Here is an 18,695-nt window from a genome sequence, read left to right as displayed (position 1 = left end):
TAAAAACAAGCTCTGAAAATTAAATATATAAAAATTATTATCAAAATTAAATTTTCGAAATCAATTTAAAAACACTTTCATCTTATTCCTTGTCGGTTCCTGATTCCAAAAACATATATACTGTTCAAAAAAAGAAACGCATAGTTGCTACTTGCCAAATTTGTTTTATTTTTCGAAAAAATTAACAGAAAATCCAATATTTAGATTATTTGTTTGAAATGTGGTATGGACACAGTTGAATGCACACACAGTTCATTTGCATCTTCAAATCAATCAGTCAATCAATACGATTGGGTGCCGAGGCTGTCAAGTCAGTAGGGGGTGTGACTGCCTTGAGCAGCAACAACTGCCCGGCACCTTCTGGGCATGGACTGGATCAGATGCCGGATATCTTGCTGTGGGATGGTGTCCCACTCCTCCTGAAGTGCCTGCAATAGATCGCGGTGATTTGCCGGCGCTTCTTCTCGCCTGCGCACACGTCTGTCCAATTCATCCCAGAGGTGTTCTATCGGGTTCATGTCTGGCGACATGGATGGCCAGGGAAGCACCTGGACATGGTGGTCGGTGAGGAACTGGGTGGTGAGTCGTGCTGTGTGCGGGCGAGCGTTGTCCTGCTGGAATATGGCATCCTGGTCAGCCAGAAGAGGAAGGGCGTGTGGGCGCAGAATTTCCTCCACGTATCGCTGGGAAGTTATGCGCCCTTGGACGTGCACCAGGGTGCTCCTTCCAGCGGTATTGATCGCCCCCCACACCATGACGCCTCCACCACCATGAACGGGTGCCTCATCCACACAGTTGGGCGCGTAACGTTCGTTTACTCTCCGGTAGACCCTCCTCCGACCATCATGTCGCTGGAGCAGGAAGTAGGACTCGTCGCTGAACCACACGTGTCTCCAGTGATTCCGGACGGTCCAGCGAAGGTGCTGGTTGCCCCACTGCACTCGGTTCTGGCGATGGCGGCGGGTGAGGACAGCTCCTCTGTGAGGTCTGCGAGCTCTCAAACCAGCTTCATGCAGGCGGTTCCGCACGGTCTGGTCCGATAATCGGTGTGGCCCGGGGAGAGCCTGGACAGAAGATGAGGCCGACAGGAAACGATTCCGGAGGTGGCGGAGCCGTATGAAGCGGTCGTGAGCAGCAGTTGTCGCCCTTGGTCTTCCCGCTCGTGGCAAGTCAGCAACGGAGCCAGTGGCTTGAAACCTGACCCACAGTCTACTGATGGTGCTCTGGGACACGTGGAAGTGCCTGGCGATTGCACTTTGACTTTGGCCTGCTTGTAAACGACCCAATGCAATTTGGCGGTCTTCTCTGCTCAATCGGGCCATCTTTCGTCGCTGAATTGTCGTCTGATTTCTTTGTGGCGAACAATCCGCTTTTATGGGTTTTGGAAGAAATGGTGAGAGCTCAATATTCCCCGAGTTTCACGAGATTACACTGAAGCATGACGAGTGGTCATGCCAAATGAGCAATTTTGACATTGTAGCCACTGATAACGCATGCGTCACGTGCAGAGCTCACTTGTGGCAATGGACGAAAGGTCGACGACCAGATAAACATTTTCTGCAGTTTGGTGGATATCCTTGTAGCCATATAACTAAATTAACCAAATATTACAAGCTATGCGTTTCTTTTTTTGAACAGTATAGATATGATATGTTTGGATTAAAAACACGCTCAGAAAGTTAAAACAAAGAGAGGTACAGAAAAGCGTGCTATCCTTCTTAGCGCAACTACTACCCCGCTCTTCTTGTCAATTTCACTGCCTTTGCCATGAGCGGTGGACTGACGATGCTACGAGTATACGGTCTTGCTGAAAAATGGCATTGCGTTCAGTTTCATTCTGTGAGTTCGACAGCTACTTGACTAAATGTTGTATTTTCGCCTTACGCGACTTGTTACATTTAGTCAAGTTTTGACTAAATGTTTTAACATAGAGGGGGAATCGAGACGAGGGTCGTGGTGTGTGTGTGTGTGTGTGTGTGTGTGTGTGTGTGTGTGTGTGTGTGTGTGTGTGTGTGTGTGTGTGTGTGTGTGTGTGTGTGTGTGTGTGTGTGTGTGTGTGTGTGTGTGTGTGTGTGTGTAGAGCGATTCAGACTAAACTACTGGACCGATCTTTATGAAATTTTACATGAGAGTTTCTGGGTATGAAATCCCCAGAAGTTTTTTTCATTTTTTCAATCAATGTCTTTTATGATGTCATATCCGGATTTTTGTAAAAGTTGAGGCGGCACTGTCACACCTTCATTTTTCAATCAAATTGATTGAAATTTTGGCCAAGCAATTTTCGACGAAGGCCGGACTTCGGTATTGCATTTCAGCATGGAGGCTTAAAAATTAATTAATGACTTTGGTCATTAAAAATCTGAAAATTGTAATTAAAATTATTTTATATATAAAACGATCCAAAATTACTTTTATTTTATTTTGCATCATGTTCTGATTCCAAAAACATATAAATATGTTATATTCGGATTAAAAACAAGCTCTGAAAATTTAAAATATAAAACTAAGATTAAAATTAAATTTCCGAAATCGTTTTAAAAACAATTTCATCTTATTCCTTGTCGATTCCTGATTCCAAAAACATATAGATATGATATGTTTGGATTAAAAACACGCTCAGAAAGTTAAAACGAAGAGAGGTACAGTAAAGCGTGCTATGCAGCACAGCGCAACCGCTACCGCGCTGAACAGGCTCGTAACTTTCACTGCCTTTTGCACTAGCGGCGGACTACAGTCATTGTGAAAAAATGCAGTGCGTTCAGTTTCATTCTGTGAGTTCCACAGTTTGACTAAATGTAGTAATTTCGCCTTACGCGACTTGTTGTTACTCTTATCGTAGAGAGAGGGTTCAATCTGTATACGTACACGGTACGTACTCTTTTTAGGGCACTGTGAAATGTGGAGTGCCACAGGGGTCTGTTTTGGGACCTGTATCATTTTGCATGTATATAAATGATTTGCTCCTGTACCTACAGTCTGAATCTGTTGAGTGTCATTTGTTAGCAGATGATACTACCTTACATGCAACAGGGAACAGCCCTGCACAAATTCAAGACAAATTGCAACAGAGCCTAAACGATGTTTCTGAGTGGTGTTCTGCAAATCGTATGTTTATTAATCCAGTTAAAACAAAGTCTATGATAATCAGCACTCGCCAAAAACATCAACTTTCAGAAATGACTCTGAGTCTGTCCCTAAATGAGCACTCCATTGAGCAAGTAGCTGAGCACCGTTTACTGGTACTTACTGTTGATAATAATCTCAAATGGCAGACTCGCATCAATGGAATCCGCAAGAACATTGCTAAAAACCTGTTTCTTTTGTCAAAGTTACAATGCATTATTACTCTGGACACAAGAAAACTATTTTACAATGCCCACATAAAACCCCATATTGATTATGCTCCCATAGTATGGGACGGGTGTAGTGAAGTTTACTTGAAGAAGCTGAACTCGCTCCAGCGTAGAGCTGCTAAACTAGTTCTGCCCAGTACATCTCTTTCTACAAAGGAAAAGATGAAAAGTATTGGGATGTTAAGTTTTAGAAGCAGCTTTTGTATAATAAATGTTCATTTATGTATAAAGCCGTCTATCAGGACATATCTTATACAACTTTTCAAATCATCTCCGTCATATCATTCAAACACTCGAAATAACCTTGTGTTGCCAAGGCCCCGCATCGATTTGTTTAAAACTCGTTTTTCCTATTCTGGTGCATTCCTTTGGAATTCACTACCTGTAGATATCAAGTCATGTCTGTCATTATCTTCTTTTAAAAGACAGCTCCGAAAGCACTTCTCTTGCGACTTCTCTTCCTGATTTGGCCTGTATGGTCCGCTGGACCCAAAAAGCAACAAATAACTAACTAACTAACTAACTTGCGTCTAAGTCGGTGTACAATTTGTGCGAGTGTGTGTGAGGATGCGTGAAAGAGTGTATAGTATGCTTCCATAATTAACAAGCACACTTTTTTTTTAAATTTTGTTTTAATACTTTTTCCTACATGATTGTGTTTTATTTGATTTCTATTTCTTAGTCTTCATACTTGTTCTTCGTTTCATGTGTGTATTAAAGTAGGGACGAGCTGTAAGAAAGGACCATATGGACCTAATGCTGTCATCCCTCGGTAATAAAGTTTTCGAGTTCGAGCTCTCTCTCTCTCTCTCTCTCTCTCTCTCTCTCTCTCTCTCTCTCTCTCTCTCTCTCTCTCTCTCTCTCTCTCTCTCTCTCTCCCTTAGACTCCATCCTTCTCTTTCTCTCTCTCTCTCTCACTCTCTTTCTTTCTCTCTCTCTCTTTCTCTCTCTCTCTCTCTCTCCCTCTTTCTTTCTCTCTTTCTATATCTCTCTCTTTCTATCTCTCTCTCTCTGTCTGTCTGTCTCTCTGAGTCTGTCTCTGTCTTTGTCTGTCTGTCTCTGTTTCTCTCTGTTCCTCTCTGTTTCTCTGTCTCTGTCTCTCTCTGTCTCTCTCTCTCTTTTACCCCCGCTCTCTCTCTCTATAATTCAGTAGGTTCGATAAGTCCAATACACTGGATCATCTAGCTTACCGTGGCTCGCGACAGGTCTGGGTCGCTATGCTAGGAATAAACAGGAACAGCGCAAGACAGTACGAGCTTGACCGGGACCTCATTTTGGAAGCAAAACACAGAGAAATTGACAGCTGAAAAATAGAATTATAATATCGTTATAATCATGCATCAGCCAACAAATTAACAGGTGCTCAGTGTCTCCGAACCAGACTACAAGTGCAGACATCAAAAAACAAATAATAATAAAGATGAAGTGTTCTTGGCTGTTTCCCTCTTGTGATTGCCTGATAACCTCGTATCATCGTCCAAAAACCATTGCACTTTAAAAAGAAATTCATATATTTGCATACACTTAGTTTAATTGAAGATGCATTATCCTACAGTTAAGACAAGTGCAGACAGACGAAGAACAAATACTAATAAAGATTAAGTGTTCTTGGTTCTTCCCTCTTCTGATAACCTCGTATCGACGCCCTGCAACCATTGCACTTTAGAGAGCATATATTTGTGCAAACACTTAGTTTAATTGCACATGTAATAATTATCCAGCAGTTATGAGTAACCTAGTGGAAATAATATCTTTTTACTCACTGCTGTGTTTTTCTATTTAAGAAGTAGACTTTTGTTTTACACAGCTTCTATTATTCGCTAGCATGTGACCCTCATCTGGGATTATTGATTACTGTACATCACCAAGATGGGTTTAGAATGTAACATGTTCTGTGACTGATCAGATTACCGGTGTACAATTCTCGATGAGCACCGGCAATATACTCATTGAACATCTTCCAGGGAGGTTCATTAAATTACGCTCAACTAGTCTCTGCATTCATATGCAAATATTAAAGACAGAGCAAAATACCGGCGAAAATACCAAGACGATTGTTTCATGCAAATAGATAACGTCGATCGCGGGGCTACGTCAGTCAATTCGAAACACCGCTTTTTGTTGTTGGCTGTCTGTCTATCTATCAAGCAAAATATCCCCCCCCCCCAAAAAAAAAAAAAAAAAAAAAACATCCAACAACACCCAACCACAACAAAAGCAAAAACAAAACATTAAACAAAAAAACCACAAAAATGTATGTCAAAGGATAACATTGGAACAGAGTAATACAGTGATAGGATAGCAATACAGAAACACATTTCTTGTGAACCAAGCAGGTAAGTGAACTGAAAGTAGTATATATAATTATGTGAAGAAAGGAGAACCATTCTAGTCTTTTTGCAATCGCAAGCAGGATAGCAGGAAGGAGATTGTCGACAGATTGAATAACAATAACTCTAACAGGCTTCCGTACTTCCGTTTCAGTGGGGTAAGAGTTTGTGTCAAAAAGAAGAATTCTCGTTTTCTTCAATGTTCCGGGAACAAGATTTGCTCTGATGTATGTAACTTATTTCGAATGTAAGTCGTATGAGCATTTTGCTTTTCTTGCTGATAGCTTAATCGTAATTGACAATTCTTGACATTGGATTATAGAACAAACTCCCGTCACTGCACAGGAAGCAGACACGCTGTTGATTGTTGGAATGTGTCCAAGTGGAAGAATGCCCTCACTCTATGACAAACACTTGCACAGATCCCTGGTGGTGCAAGTAATTACACGAGCAGGATTATGCGTTTCACTCTGTGATCTGTGAAGTAGAAAAGAAAATGATGACTCAAGTGCAATATCATTAGATGAAACGCTACTATGCTGCAAGTGTAAGCGATGTCTTGCACCACTACAGATCTGACTGGGCTTAAATAAAAAATATCTTGTTACGATGACACGTGTCAGACATCTACACCCTGCCTACTTCATGTGCAGAGTGGGAACCTTATTGTGAACAGGTTAAGAATAAGATCGGCAAGCAAGACGGAGAATAGAATGTAACAGAAGCTCTTTGATGTTTTTTGTAAAGCGTCCGCACGTCTCAGAAACGCTGCAAAATGCACGACACTAGGTCTCGCTTTGTCAACAGCCGCGTTTCATTTCAGCGCTGTATTGTGAAGCATACCATATGCATTATGCATAGTGCAATAACTGAGTACTTGACACTGCCATCGAAAACTCTTCATTGCCTGTCGTCAACTTGAATCACAGAAACAGCAAAATGCATAAGAGGTTACAATCCGACCAGGACCGTTATTAACAGGTAGAATAATGTTCACATGCACAGTTGGTTTGTTGACTCCTTTTTTACGACACTTAAACTGCTCAACTATGACATTTTCTAGGACGAAATCCGACAAATAAATAGATATATAGATATAGTATAAACATGTTTTCTTATACAACACTATGATATTGGTTGGTACTTTTAAAACTATCATGATGTTACGTGTGGGGACAGTTATATGGGCAGTAATTGGCCAAACAATAGTACTTTAAACAAATAATGAAAGGTTTTTTTAATATTTAAAATAAATCAAAGCAACGTTTATACAGTGCTCGAGAAGAAAATTTGGTTAGGACGATTAGTGGTGTCTTCTGTTAAAATTACTTGTTTCCAACCTTTGTGGTTTGAGCCCTGTACACGTAAATATTCACAAATCAATAGAAAAATAGTTACACTTATACCCGAAAAGAGCCCGACGCTTAACGTCACATATTAATACATATTCGTTTGAACTCTAGTGCTTCTTAAAACAGTCACGCTCACTGGACAGAACTGACCGAGGACAGCAGTGAAACACATACCTGACATATGTGAGAAGCGTGCATTCACTGACCAGAGAGGTCAGCAAGGGGCGTCATTGAGGCTTTTCCAGGGTTGAAAATTGACCATCTTTTTGGTCGTAACACTCAAAATTTGTTTGTTTGTTTGTTTGTTTGTTTGTTTGCTTAACGCCCAGCCGACCACAAAGAGCTATATCAGGGCGGTGCTGCTTTGACATATAACGTGCGCCACACACAAGACAGAAGTCGCAGCACAGGCTTCATGTCTTACCCAGTCACATTATTCTGACACCGGACCAACCAGTACTCAAAATTTACCAGGGTTGAACGAAAATGATTATGAATAACACTTAACCATTATAACACAAGATAATACTAATCATCCTGGACACACTATGTAAGATGCTTTGTATATTTGTTTAATATTTTTTTTTATAAAGTCAACCAATGGCCCTTGTTTTTCAAGCAATGTTTATTTATGAGTATTGTTTTTCTTGTACCATGAGCAGCATATCATACCTTTATCACATAATTATTTTAAACTTAAACAGATATTAAACAGGACAGTTTATTATCTAAAAGTTTTGACAATAGCATCGATTAGCAAAAACACATGAAAATGAAGGGTGTTCCCTAACTTTTTGTGAGTAGTTTAAATCATTTTTGGTGGTGGGGGGGGGGGGGGAGGGGGGTGTGGGAGGAAGGGGGTTGGGGCGAATAAATAGCCGTAATAATTTCCAATACGTATTTATCAACAACGTATTTAAAAGTATATAAACCACCTGAAACGTGTTCCTACCTTTAAATCCAGAAGAAGTACGCCAGCATATCCACACAGCTGTATTGTGCCAAGGCCAGAGACTCAACTGACATTAGCGTGCACACGGTGTCGTGCCTACCTGTGTGTGCAGTTAACTTCCTCAACCGTTCGTATTGTTTTCACGTCTATTGTAGCGACATCACGATATTGCAAGGCCCACGCAGGTCTTTTTACAAAGTATCGGAAAACAATTGTGTTCTCAGAATCCAAACCGGATGAGTTAGTGTTACGTGTTTTGCACATTCTTTTGCATCTGTCTTTGTATAAGGTACTTGAATGTGAGTGTTTGTGATGTCTGGAGTATTGTGTACATGTGTGTGCGTGCATGTGTGTGTGTGTGTGCGTGTGTGTGTGTGTGTGTGTGTGTGTGTGTGTGTGTGTGTGTGTGTGTGTGTGTGTACGTGCATGCGTGCGTGCACACGACCTGACCAAAATAAACTTTGTAAAACCTTGCAAAGGAAAGCACGCCTTTTTTTCGTAACTGAATACAGAATACAGGACATGAAATTCAAGACGAAACAGCGAGGAAAATTGTTGTTTAAAAACGACGCTCACAGAAGCCAAAATCTGTGAATAGAAACGTCTCACAAGTTATCCTGCTCTTCTTTTTTCGTTCAAACACATTACACTTCGTTGCCTCTTTTGAAAACGATGTTTAGTGTCAAGAAAACCACTCACACTTTAGAGAGTCTGTAGGAGCTCACTATTTTATAACTGACACTCTGTATTGGCTATAAATGAATGTTTTCCCTGGAGGTGAATTGTAAAATCTTTAACAAAAGGATTATTTAAAGTTAGAATATAGCACTTGAATAGTACTTTCACAATAATTGTTTGTAATGATGGACATGTCCACACTTCTCGTTGCACAAACACTTGATAACGATAGTCACTGTCTTCGAATGCTTCGTGTGTGTCATGCTCCGGTCATTTTCTTGTTCTTTGTTGTTGTTGTTGTTGTTGTTGTTGTTGTTGTTGTTGTTGTTGTTGTTGTTTTTGTTGTTGTTCGTGGTGGTTGAGGTTGTGCCTTCGCGTTTGCAAAAAGATGTAGCTGTTTTTCGAAATAATACTCCTGTTTAATTAATTAGTTTTGACAAGACCGGTACAACATACCACCGGGGTTGATGTTTTTACAACTCAGTTGGTGTGCTCATGTGACGTTCTACGTAGGCAAGAATGTTTAAATCTAGCTTCTTTTTAGTAGATATGAACAAATAGTAATAATTTCCAAACCATCTGCATCCTTGTGTGAATATTCAAACCAAACATACTCAAGCAGGTGTTTAAGCTCGTAAAAGAAATCTACTCTGCTGTCAGTTTCCAGTTGGACCTTTTTTCTTTGCCAAGACGGCAGGTCTTCTCTTCCAGTTGAACGGATATTCTGTAGTAGCCAAGTTCCCTATCGTTTGGGGAAACTCACCACCGACGGTACGTTTTAAGTACAACAAATATCTTGTGTTGGCCAAGTTCACTATCGTTTGGGGAAAATCACTACAGATGGTTTGGTTAATATTGGTCTCCGAAAGGAGTTTTGTAACGGAAATAGACGTCTAGGGTCTGGACTCGTTTGTTATAGACTCGTTTGTCAGAGTAAAATTCTAACCTTGAGGCATTCCTCAAAGTCAGACGAGCGATTTAAAATAGGCGGATTTTTGCTCAATGCCTCTTGCAACATGCACAGTTTACTCTGTGACTGTGAAAATGTCTTGTTTTACTCGTGTTTGTCTCTATCCAAATTGTGTTGCATTCCATAGAAAGTCCCCATTAGGCAGTTAACCTCCTCATAGGTAGGTAACCTCCTCCGTATTATAATCTAGAACACACACACACACACACACACACACACACACACACACACACACACACACACACGCACGCACATACACACACACACACACACACACACACACACACACACACACACACACATACAAACGCACACAAATGAACTATTACCAGCTATGATTATTTCTTGTCAAGCCCTCCATAATATACACTTCTTGGCTCATTCGTTTTGTTCTTACAAATAATTCTACAAGAATTCGAATAAGTCGCAATATATATTTATAGATGATAAAGAATGTTTGTGTGCAAACCATAAATAATATTATTTTCAAAATAATTCTGCGAAAATTCACAATACTTACAATGTTTATAAAATAGTTTTACGAAAATTCACAATATTTACATGTTAAAAAAACGATCATTCACAACATTTATAAAATCAACAAAATTACAGCTCTATAAAAATTCACCGTATATAACATATCAAAAAATCACGCTTTCGTTAATAAAGGAACTTCTTAAGCAAAATAAGTAAAATTACGTGGTATCAACATTTATATTAAACATATTTATGTAAGTATATAACAGACGGGCGCTGTGGCGGGGTGAAACGACGTCGGCCTCTTAATCGGAAGGTCGTGAGTTCGAATCCCGGCCGCGGCCGCCTGGTGGGTTAAGTGTGGAGATTTGTCCGATCTCCCAGGTCAACTTATGTGCAGACCTGCTAGTGGCTTATCCCCCTTCGTGTGTACACGCAAGCACAAGACCAAGTGCGCACGGAAAAGATCCTGTAATCCATGTCAGAGTTCGGTGGGTTATAGAAACACGAAAATACCCAGCATGCTTCTCCCGAAAGCGGCGTATGGCTGCCTAAATGGCGGGGTCAAAACGGTCATACAAGTTAAAACCTACTCGTGCAAAAACACGGGTGTATACGTGGGAGTTTCAGCCCACGAACGCAGAAGAAGAAGAAGAAGTATATAACAAATGATATGTTTGGCAAACCAATTATAGACTTTGCCAGCAATGCTTAACACATATTTTCTCTATATCTCTCAAAGGCAGATTTTAAGAAAAGACCCAGCCTTATATTTTAGGGGCGGATCACATCATTTTTAAGAGGGGGGGGTGGGGGGTGGGGGGGGTTCCACATTTCTTTTAGGAGCAGATCGAGGATGGGAAGCGTTCAGTTAAGGGCGCGAAGCTCCTGGGGAAACCCCGGAAACCCCCCTCTGGATCCGCCCATATATCTGTATCCTGATTAAATTAAAATCCAATTCAGGTCTATCTTTCTTTCAACACTTTCATTCTTTTCAATGTTTTTTACACTGAACACAGCTGTGAAAAAAGCAATAGGTGAATAGCAATCAGATCTTTTCTTTGCTGAGTCAACAGACTCGGGTTGCCGATACATTTCATAAACTCCCGCAGTGGGGCACTGCGGTTATGAAATTAAAGGCCCCTCCTGTTTTTGGAACCGCAGGAGCTTTCTAGTTTGCTGTTAGGTAGATTTTTGGTTCCTCTTTCCTGTCATGCTCTCTTTTTCTTCATGAATTCTTTTCTTCTTTCTGCCTTCTTGCTCATTCACCTGTATTTTTTCCAAAAATCTCTTCTCTTGCCGCTTGTCTCGCGATTCATGTATAGTTTAATCTGTTAGTGTTCTGATGTAAGTCCAGCAGTAGATAGGTTAAGTCTATTTTAACATACTGGAAACTGGTAATCTTCCAGTAGGTATTAATTTAGTTTTACTAAAGCCTGCTGGGACACAAGTAATGGGTTAGTGCATTTGTAAACAGGAATCGCTTGACAAGTGGCCCCCTTCATCCCCCCCTTCCTCGTCCTGATATGGCTCTGCGTAGTCGGCTGGACGTTAAGCAACAAATAAACAAACAAACAAACATTTCATCAACACATATTAAACAATCGCGTTTAGACCCGGACTCTGACGGTCCTTGACTTTTCCACGTCTCTAAATATTCTGATTATCAGAACCATTTGAAGTAGCAGGAGCTTGCTTTGAAGATGAAGAACCCCACCCTGGCGGACTCACTGTGTTGTAGTATTCGGAACACGCGCTTGCTCCCTGCTCTGTGAGTTCCGCATTATTTCGGGCAGCTAGCGAATCGTAAGGTCTGGTATCTCCCCTGTCCTGCGTCAAGACTTCGTAAGTGTTGTTCTGATTGGTCATATCAGCATACGCGTGTTCTTCGAGGTTTCGATTGGTCAAACCATCATATACGTTCAGGGGTGTGAGATAGTAGTTGGAAGTGTATGAAGATCTCGAGGGATCTCTGCGGCCTGCGGATTAATATTAATAATAATAATTACAACACAACGTGACCTTTATGTTCTTTAATTACTTCCTGCTGACATTTTAGGACATAAGAGCTTTTTAGGTGCCTAAGGCATTCTTAAAAGCTCATTCAAAAATTCCAACTAGTTTAAAAGATATTTTTAATTAAACACCTTTCTGGGTGCACACAGACTCACGACCACCGGCGAAGGTTAAACATGATTTTGGAATGTTTTTTTGCTATTATGAGAACCTTTGATTACTCTTGGTAGTTTATGTTGTTGTTGACTCTATCTACGTTGTTGTTGTTGTTGTTGTTGTTGTTGTTGTTGTTGTGTTTGTTGTTGATGATAATAATGCTGTTTATACACAAGTTTGATTCAACTTTGTTTCCATTCGTGGAAAAAAAGCAAAACTTGTTTGGTTATGTTAACAATAAAACACAATGACAATGACATTGACAATGACACACACACACACACACGCACACACACACACACACACACACACACACACACACACACACACACACACACACACACACACACACACACACACACACACACACACACACACACACACACATGTTACAGCTGGAACAGAAACGGGGTATGGGAAGCAAGAAAATCTACAATGAGTGACAGATACCTTTAATTTGAAGACACAAGAAGAATTTACTTGAGAGCATATTCTGAAACGTCCATCAAGTTTCGACGGATTGGCCCATAACAGTGGCTGTGCATGTTTGAGACGCAATCAATATATTAGAACACCTGATAACCGGAAGTGTACTTACCTCCTGTTGTCATTGACAGGTCCTCGGTGTTTCTGTTTTCATCATCAGGTTTGCTGCAACAAAACCAAACATCTTCAGGAAACAGCGCACAACTTGTGTTTTTTTTTTTACATTTAGTCAAGTTTTGAGATAGACAAAGAATCGGGACGAGGGGGGCAAACAGATTGACTAAATGTGTTGACATCTTGTTGTTTGGGCACATTATAAGTCTGTTTCCGTGAACCGTACAGATATGTTGGAGGATAGCGGAAGCTTTACAAAGGATTCCTCCGCCATTAGCTCTTTTATTACCAACAGAAATCAAGACCTTACCTTTGGCGACGTTTTCTCATGCAGACAAGGACGACGACGATGATGACGACGATGAGTACAACGACAGTTACCACAACCCCGGCGATGGCAGCAGCGCTATTATCACTCTCGCCGTCTGGGAAAGAATTGTAAACTACAGTATTAGTGCATTCAGAAGTGATCGAAGCAAAATATATTATCTTATTAGGACACACACACATACACACAGGCACACGCACAGACGCACCCACACACACACACACACACACACACGCGCGCGCGCACGCACCCACACACACACACATACAGACACACAGACACACAAACACACACACATACACACACACACACACCCACACACACACACACACATGCTTGTGCATGATAATATTAAGGGATCCTGAGATAGTGCCCAACAAACAGAGCAACAACAATAGAACTTTGTCAGAGAACGATCAATACCTGGAGACGGTATGTCGCCATCAGTAGACAACGTTGGACCTGTTCTGTCGCTGGTAGTGGGGTGCCTTGTGGTAGACGAGATCGTGGTGACTGATGCTTGTGTACAATTGGTGGAGGTGTGTCGAGGTCGTGCCCAAGATGTTGTAGATTGTCCATCTGAATAAATTTGAGACACATTTATCTTCACCGAGTCATGTTTTGAACTACGCAGTCCGGATGGTGTGGGTCGTATATGACCCATACTTTTTAAAGAAGTAGGCTATTGAAGGTAAAAAGTAACGGTTCGTACGTACACGACCCATGCCATCCGAATCAGCATACACTCTTTGCAGAGTATGCGTTGTGCACGACCCGCGCTGTCCTGTTAAGGCATACGCACTGTAAACTTCCTTCTCAAATCCAAATGTGTCGTGCAAGACCCACATCAGCTGGACTGTGTAGTTCAAACTGTTCTAGATGATAATCTTCTGAACAGTGGTCGATGGGTAGATCCCATGACATTGGGGATTACATAAAAAATCTAAATAGTTTCAGACATACAGCACTTTTGTGAGTTTCTGTGTTGTCAACGACCAAGCAAGCACCGTGAAGGTTACTTAGACGTAAGTCTGACTTAAAAAGGGATGGTGGTGGATTCAAACATTATTTCAGAGTTAGTTTGCGGCTGCTTTAAGTGCATCCCTATCTGAATTAGGAATTTCTGATTGAATTAGAGGCAGTTTGTCGTACAACTGTGCTTAATTTCATCAGCATTAAATTACAGTTTAAGTCGAGATTGATCTGACTCCAGCTGCTGCTTTTAGTAAACTTACTTCGAATATCATCCGTGGCGCTTTTCTGAAATGTGCATTTACATTTGAGTATGCGTTGTACCCGATTCACGCTGCCCGATTAGGGTTAACACTGTAAAATATATTCCTTCTTAAATCCGTATGTGTCGGGCAAGACCCACATCAGCTGGAGTGTAAAGTTCAAATTACACCAACTTTTATTTGTTTGTTCACAGAAATTGGTATAGATCCTATGACATTTGGAGATTACATGAAGTTTTAATAAAAAAAAAACTCGGAATCGTTTTAAACATATAGCACTTTTTGTGAGTCTCTGTGTCGCCAACGACAAAAAAAGCATGGTGAAGGTTACTTACGCATGTCTGACCTAGAAAGGGGGTGATGGTGGATTCAAAAACATTATTTGAGAGTAAGTTTGCGGCTGCTTTTTATACATACTTATCTGATTTAAGCACTTCTGATTTAATTAGCGGCAGTTTGTCGTACAACTGTCCTTAATTTCATCAGCACTAAATTACAGTTTAAGTTGAGATTTTTCTGACTTGAGCCGCTGCTTTTTACATTTAGTCAAGTTTTGACTAAATGTTTTAACGTAGAGGGGGGAATCGAGACGAGGGTCGTGGTGTATGTGCGTGTGTGTGTGTGTGTGTCTGTCTGTCTGTGTGTGACGTGTGTAGAACGATTCAGACTAAACTACTGGACCGATCTTTATGAAATTTGACATGAGAGTTCCTGGGAATGATATCCTCACACTTTTTTTCATTTTTTTGATAAATGTCTTTTATGACGTTATATCCGGCTTTTCGTGAAAGTTGAGGCGGCACTGTCACGCTCTCATTTTTCAACCAAATTGGTTGAAATTTTGGTCAAGTAATCTTCGACGAAGCCCGGACTTCGGTATTGCATTTCAGCTTGGTGGCTTAAAAATTAATTAATGACTTTGGTCATTAAAAATCTGAAAATTGTAAAAAAAATATTTTTTTTATAAAACGATCCAAATTTACGTTCATCTTATTCTCCATCATTTGCTGATTCCAAAAGCATATAAATATGTTATATTTGGATTAACAACAAGCTCTGAAAATTAAATATATAAAAATTATTATCAAAATTTTTTTTCGAAATCAATTTAAAAACACTTTCATCTTATTCCTTGTCGGTTCCTGATTCCAAAAACATATAGATATGATATGTTTGGATTAAAAACACGCTCAGAAAGTTAAAACGAAGAGAGGTACAGAAAAGCGTGCTATCCTTCTCAGCGCAACGAATACCCCGCTCTTCTTGTCAATTCCACTGGCACTGCCTTTGCCACGGGCGGTGGAGTGACGGTGCTACGAGTATACGGTCTTGCTGCGTTGCGTTGCGTTCAGTTTCATTCTGTGAGTTCGACAGCTACTTGACTAAATGTTGTATTTTCGCCTTACGCGACTTGTTATATTTAGTCAAGTTTTGACTAAATATTTTAACATCGAGGGGAATCGAAACGAGGGTCGTGGTGTATGTGCGTGTGTGTGTGTGTGTGTCTCAGTGTCTGTCTGTGTGTGTGTGCGTGTGTGTGTGTGTGTGTGTAGAGCGATTCAGACTAAACTACTGGACCGATCTTTATGAAATTTGACATGAGAGTTCCTGGGTATGAAATCCCAGAACGTTTTTTTCATTTTTTTGATAAATGTCTTTGATGACGTCATATCCGGCTTTTCGTGAAAGTTGAGGCGGCACTGTCACGCCCTCATTTTTCAACCAAATTGGTTGAAATTTTGGTCAAGTAATCTTCGACGAAGCCCGGACTTCGGTATTGCATTTCAGCTTGGTGGCTTAAAAATTAATTAATGACTTTGGTCATTAAAAATCTGAAAATTGTAAAAAAAATTAAAAATTTATAAAACGATCCAAATTTACGTTCATCTTATTCTCCATCATTTTCTGATTCCAAAAACATATAAATATGTTATATTTGGATTAAAACAAGCTCTGAAAATTAAATATATAAAAATTATTATCAAAATTAAATTGTCGAAATCAATTTAAAAACACTTTCATCTTATTCCTTGTCGGTTCCTGATTCCAAAAACATATAGATATGATATGTTTGGATTATAAACACGCTCAGAAAGTTAAAACAAAGAGAGGTACAGAAAAGCGTGCTATCCTTCTTAGCGCAACTACTACCCCGCTCTTCTTGTCAATTTCACTGCCTTTGCCATGAGCGGTGGACTGACGATGCTACGAGTATACGGTCTTGCTGAAAAATGGCATTGCGTTCAGTTTCATTCTGTGAGTTCGACAGCTACTTGACTAAATATTGTATTTTCGCCTTACGCGACTTGTTAGTATACTTACTTTGAATTGTATCAGTGGCGCCTGAATGTAATGTGCATTTACATTCGATTTCTTTTTATTATAGCCCCATGTACAATTACAGCTGCATGCTTGATTATAAATAGCTACATCTTTAATTATAAATATACCTGATTTACTTTGTGTCTAAAGAGAGCAAGTTGGCATAGGTTTATGTGACTTATGTCTGATTTAATCAGCAACAATCGTAAAGTGCAATAAACTCAGAAAGAGAAAAACAACATAATTGTAAGACAGCCGAAGCGACAAGTAAAATGAAAAGAATTAGACAACTTTACTCTACCTTTACAACCAGTTCACCATCAGCATTATCAGACAATCAAGTTAACTTGAAAGGCAGAAGAACAGAGAAAGCGAACCATTTCTTTTACAACATAGAATTGACGATTTAGGACCCCAAATTGCATTGTTACTTTACCCTGATTTACACAGCTGTATTCAACAACTGTGACGTGGTAAAGTTCGGGAGGTGGCGTATTCGATGGAGGACCTCCGCCCAAAACTCGGAACTGAATCTGCAATTCAATCAATCAGTCTTAATGGCCAGACAGGTAATCAGAACCGAGCAAGAGTTGCTTAATAGAATGTTATTCTAATAGTTAGTCACACACACACACACACACACACACACACACACACACACACACACACACACACACACACACACACACACACACACACACACACACACACATACTAACTAGCTAGTTAGTCACACACACACACACACACACACATATACACACATACACACACACACACACACACACACACACACACACACACACATAACCTAGGAACATACACGAATAATTAGTCCTTATATATTATATTTCAACCATACCTGATTGTTTGTATCATACCTTTCCTGTCATGGGTTTGATGCTAAATCGTGCAGTACGATTCCTATTGCTAGTAACTGCGTTGGACTGATCTTCCATCAAGCACGGCTGTTCAACATTGTTGAATGCAAGGAACACCTGGATCTGATATGGCGTGGCTCCTCTGGAGTATGTGAACTCTACGCACGATGGTTCAGAAAAGTTCACCCATGGAGACTCCAGAACGGAATATACGATGGCTCCTTATTGAATTGCTCTGGCTGACACTGGCATAGCCTTCGATGTGAACAGAAATAATTGTCATTAAAGCCTGTTGGCTTAGAAATAGCCAGAAATAAGTACCAATTAAAATAACACGGCAACATATTAATTACTACATGTACCTTTGAATAACTGCAGGTCCAAACCAAACCTAAACACTGGTGACTGTTCAAGAGAAGACAGCATGCAAGTTCCGTAAGCATTAATCGAGCGCATTTGCGCATACGAACATACATTATTTATGTTTACTTTTATTGTGACTTAAATAAAGAAGGACACTGGGCAAAAACAAGGAGATAAAGAGAGAGAGTGAACGAGAGTGATAGAGCGGAAAGCTAAGAGAGAGAGAGAGAGAGAGAGAGAGAGAGAGAGAGAGAGAGAGAGAGAGAGAGAGAGAGAGAGAGAGCGGAAGGCAAAAAACGAGACAGGCAGGCAGGCAGGCAGGCAGACAGACAGACTGACGGGCAAACAGACAAATAGATAACCAATTACATTACACAGTTCAGTCCACCATAGACAGGGAGACTGAAAACAAAAACTTACCATTGTTTGCGCTCCAGTTCTGCATGCCGCTGTCAACGCAACCTTGACTATAGCAGCAAAGGTTTCCTTCAAAGCAGCAGTTTAGATCGGTTGGGGATTTAAGGGAGACTGCAAACAATACGGAACACACGTTGAGACAGTCTGCCCCGTAAACTGTAATGGGTTTGCACATTTCACAGTTCAGGGCCCGTATTCTGGAAAAAGCTGCAATATTGTGTCCTTTAAAGTCAAACTGTCGTTTAACAACCGCCCAGTATTTATT

The 18,695-nt window shown here is 40.5% G+C and overlaps 1 protein-coding gene and 1 long non-coding RNA gene across 2 annotated transcripts in view; both read right to left on the bottom strand.

Annotated features, from left to right (window-relative positions):
* Window positions 1-8,179, bottom strand: part of LOC138956220 (uncharacterized) — a 10,740-nt gene extending 2,561 nt beyond the window's left edge. Inside the window, exons 1-2 of the long non-coding RNA XR_011452557.1 lie at window positions 7,988-8,179; window positions 4,544-4,656 (exon numbers count right to left, since the gene is read on the bottom strand). This is a non-coding gene — a long non-coding RNA (uncharacterized lncRNA). The remainder of the gene's footprint in view (window positions 1-4,543; window positions 4,657-7,987) is intronic.
* A 1,788-nt stretch (window positions 8,180-9,967) lies between these two features.
* LOC138956222 (uncharacterized) lies at window positions 9,968-18,085 on the bottom strand. Its single transcript, XM_070327632.1, has 6 exons — window positions 17,651-18,085; window positions 17,206-17,302; window positions 13,636-13,791; window positions 13,195-13,309; window positions 12,883-12,935; window positions 9,968-12,091 (listed from the first exon to the last, which is right to left on the bottom strand). Exons 1-6 carry the CDS (start codon window positions 17,726-17,728, stop codon window positions 11,763-11,765), a joined length of 828 nt encoding a protein of 275 aa, XP_070183733.1. The 5' UTR covers window positions 17,729-18,085; the 3' UTR covers window positions 9,968-11,762.
* Between the last annotated feature and the right edge of the window lie 610 nt (window positions 18,086-18,695).

Source organism: Littorina saxatilis, unplaced genomic scaffold, assembly GCF_037325665.1.
Source record: "Littorina saxatilis isolate snail1 unplaced genomic scaffold, US_GU_Lsax_2.0 scaffold_1279, whole genome shotgun sequence".
In the NCBI taxonomy this organism is placed as follows: Eukaryota; Metazoa; Mollusca; class Gastropoda; order Littorinimorpha; family Littorinidae; genus Littorina; species Littorina saxatilis.
This window is presented reverse-complemented; position numbering and strand designations above follow the sequence as displayed.

Bases quoted from the DNA above. Each gene is read 5' to 3' on its own strand.
- LOC138956222 (XM_070327632.1), bottom strand. From the start codon at position 17,728: ATGGAAGATCAGTCCAACGCAGTTACTAGCAATAGGAATCGTACTGCA. The intron at 13,310-13,635 runs GTATTGATCGTT...ATTCTTTCCCAG, and splicing joins TGGCGACATACCGTCTCCAG to ACGGCGAGAGTGATAATAGC. The intron at 12,936-13,194 runs GTAAGGTCTTGA...GTTTTGTTGCAG, and splicing joins ATGAGAAAACGTCGCCAAAG to CAAACCTGATGATGAAAACA.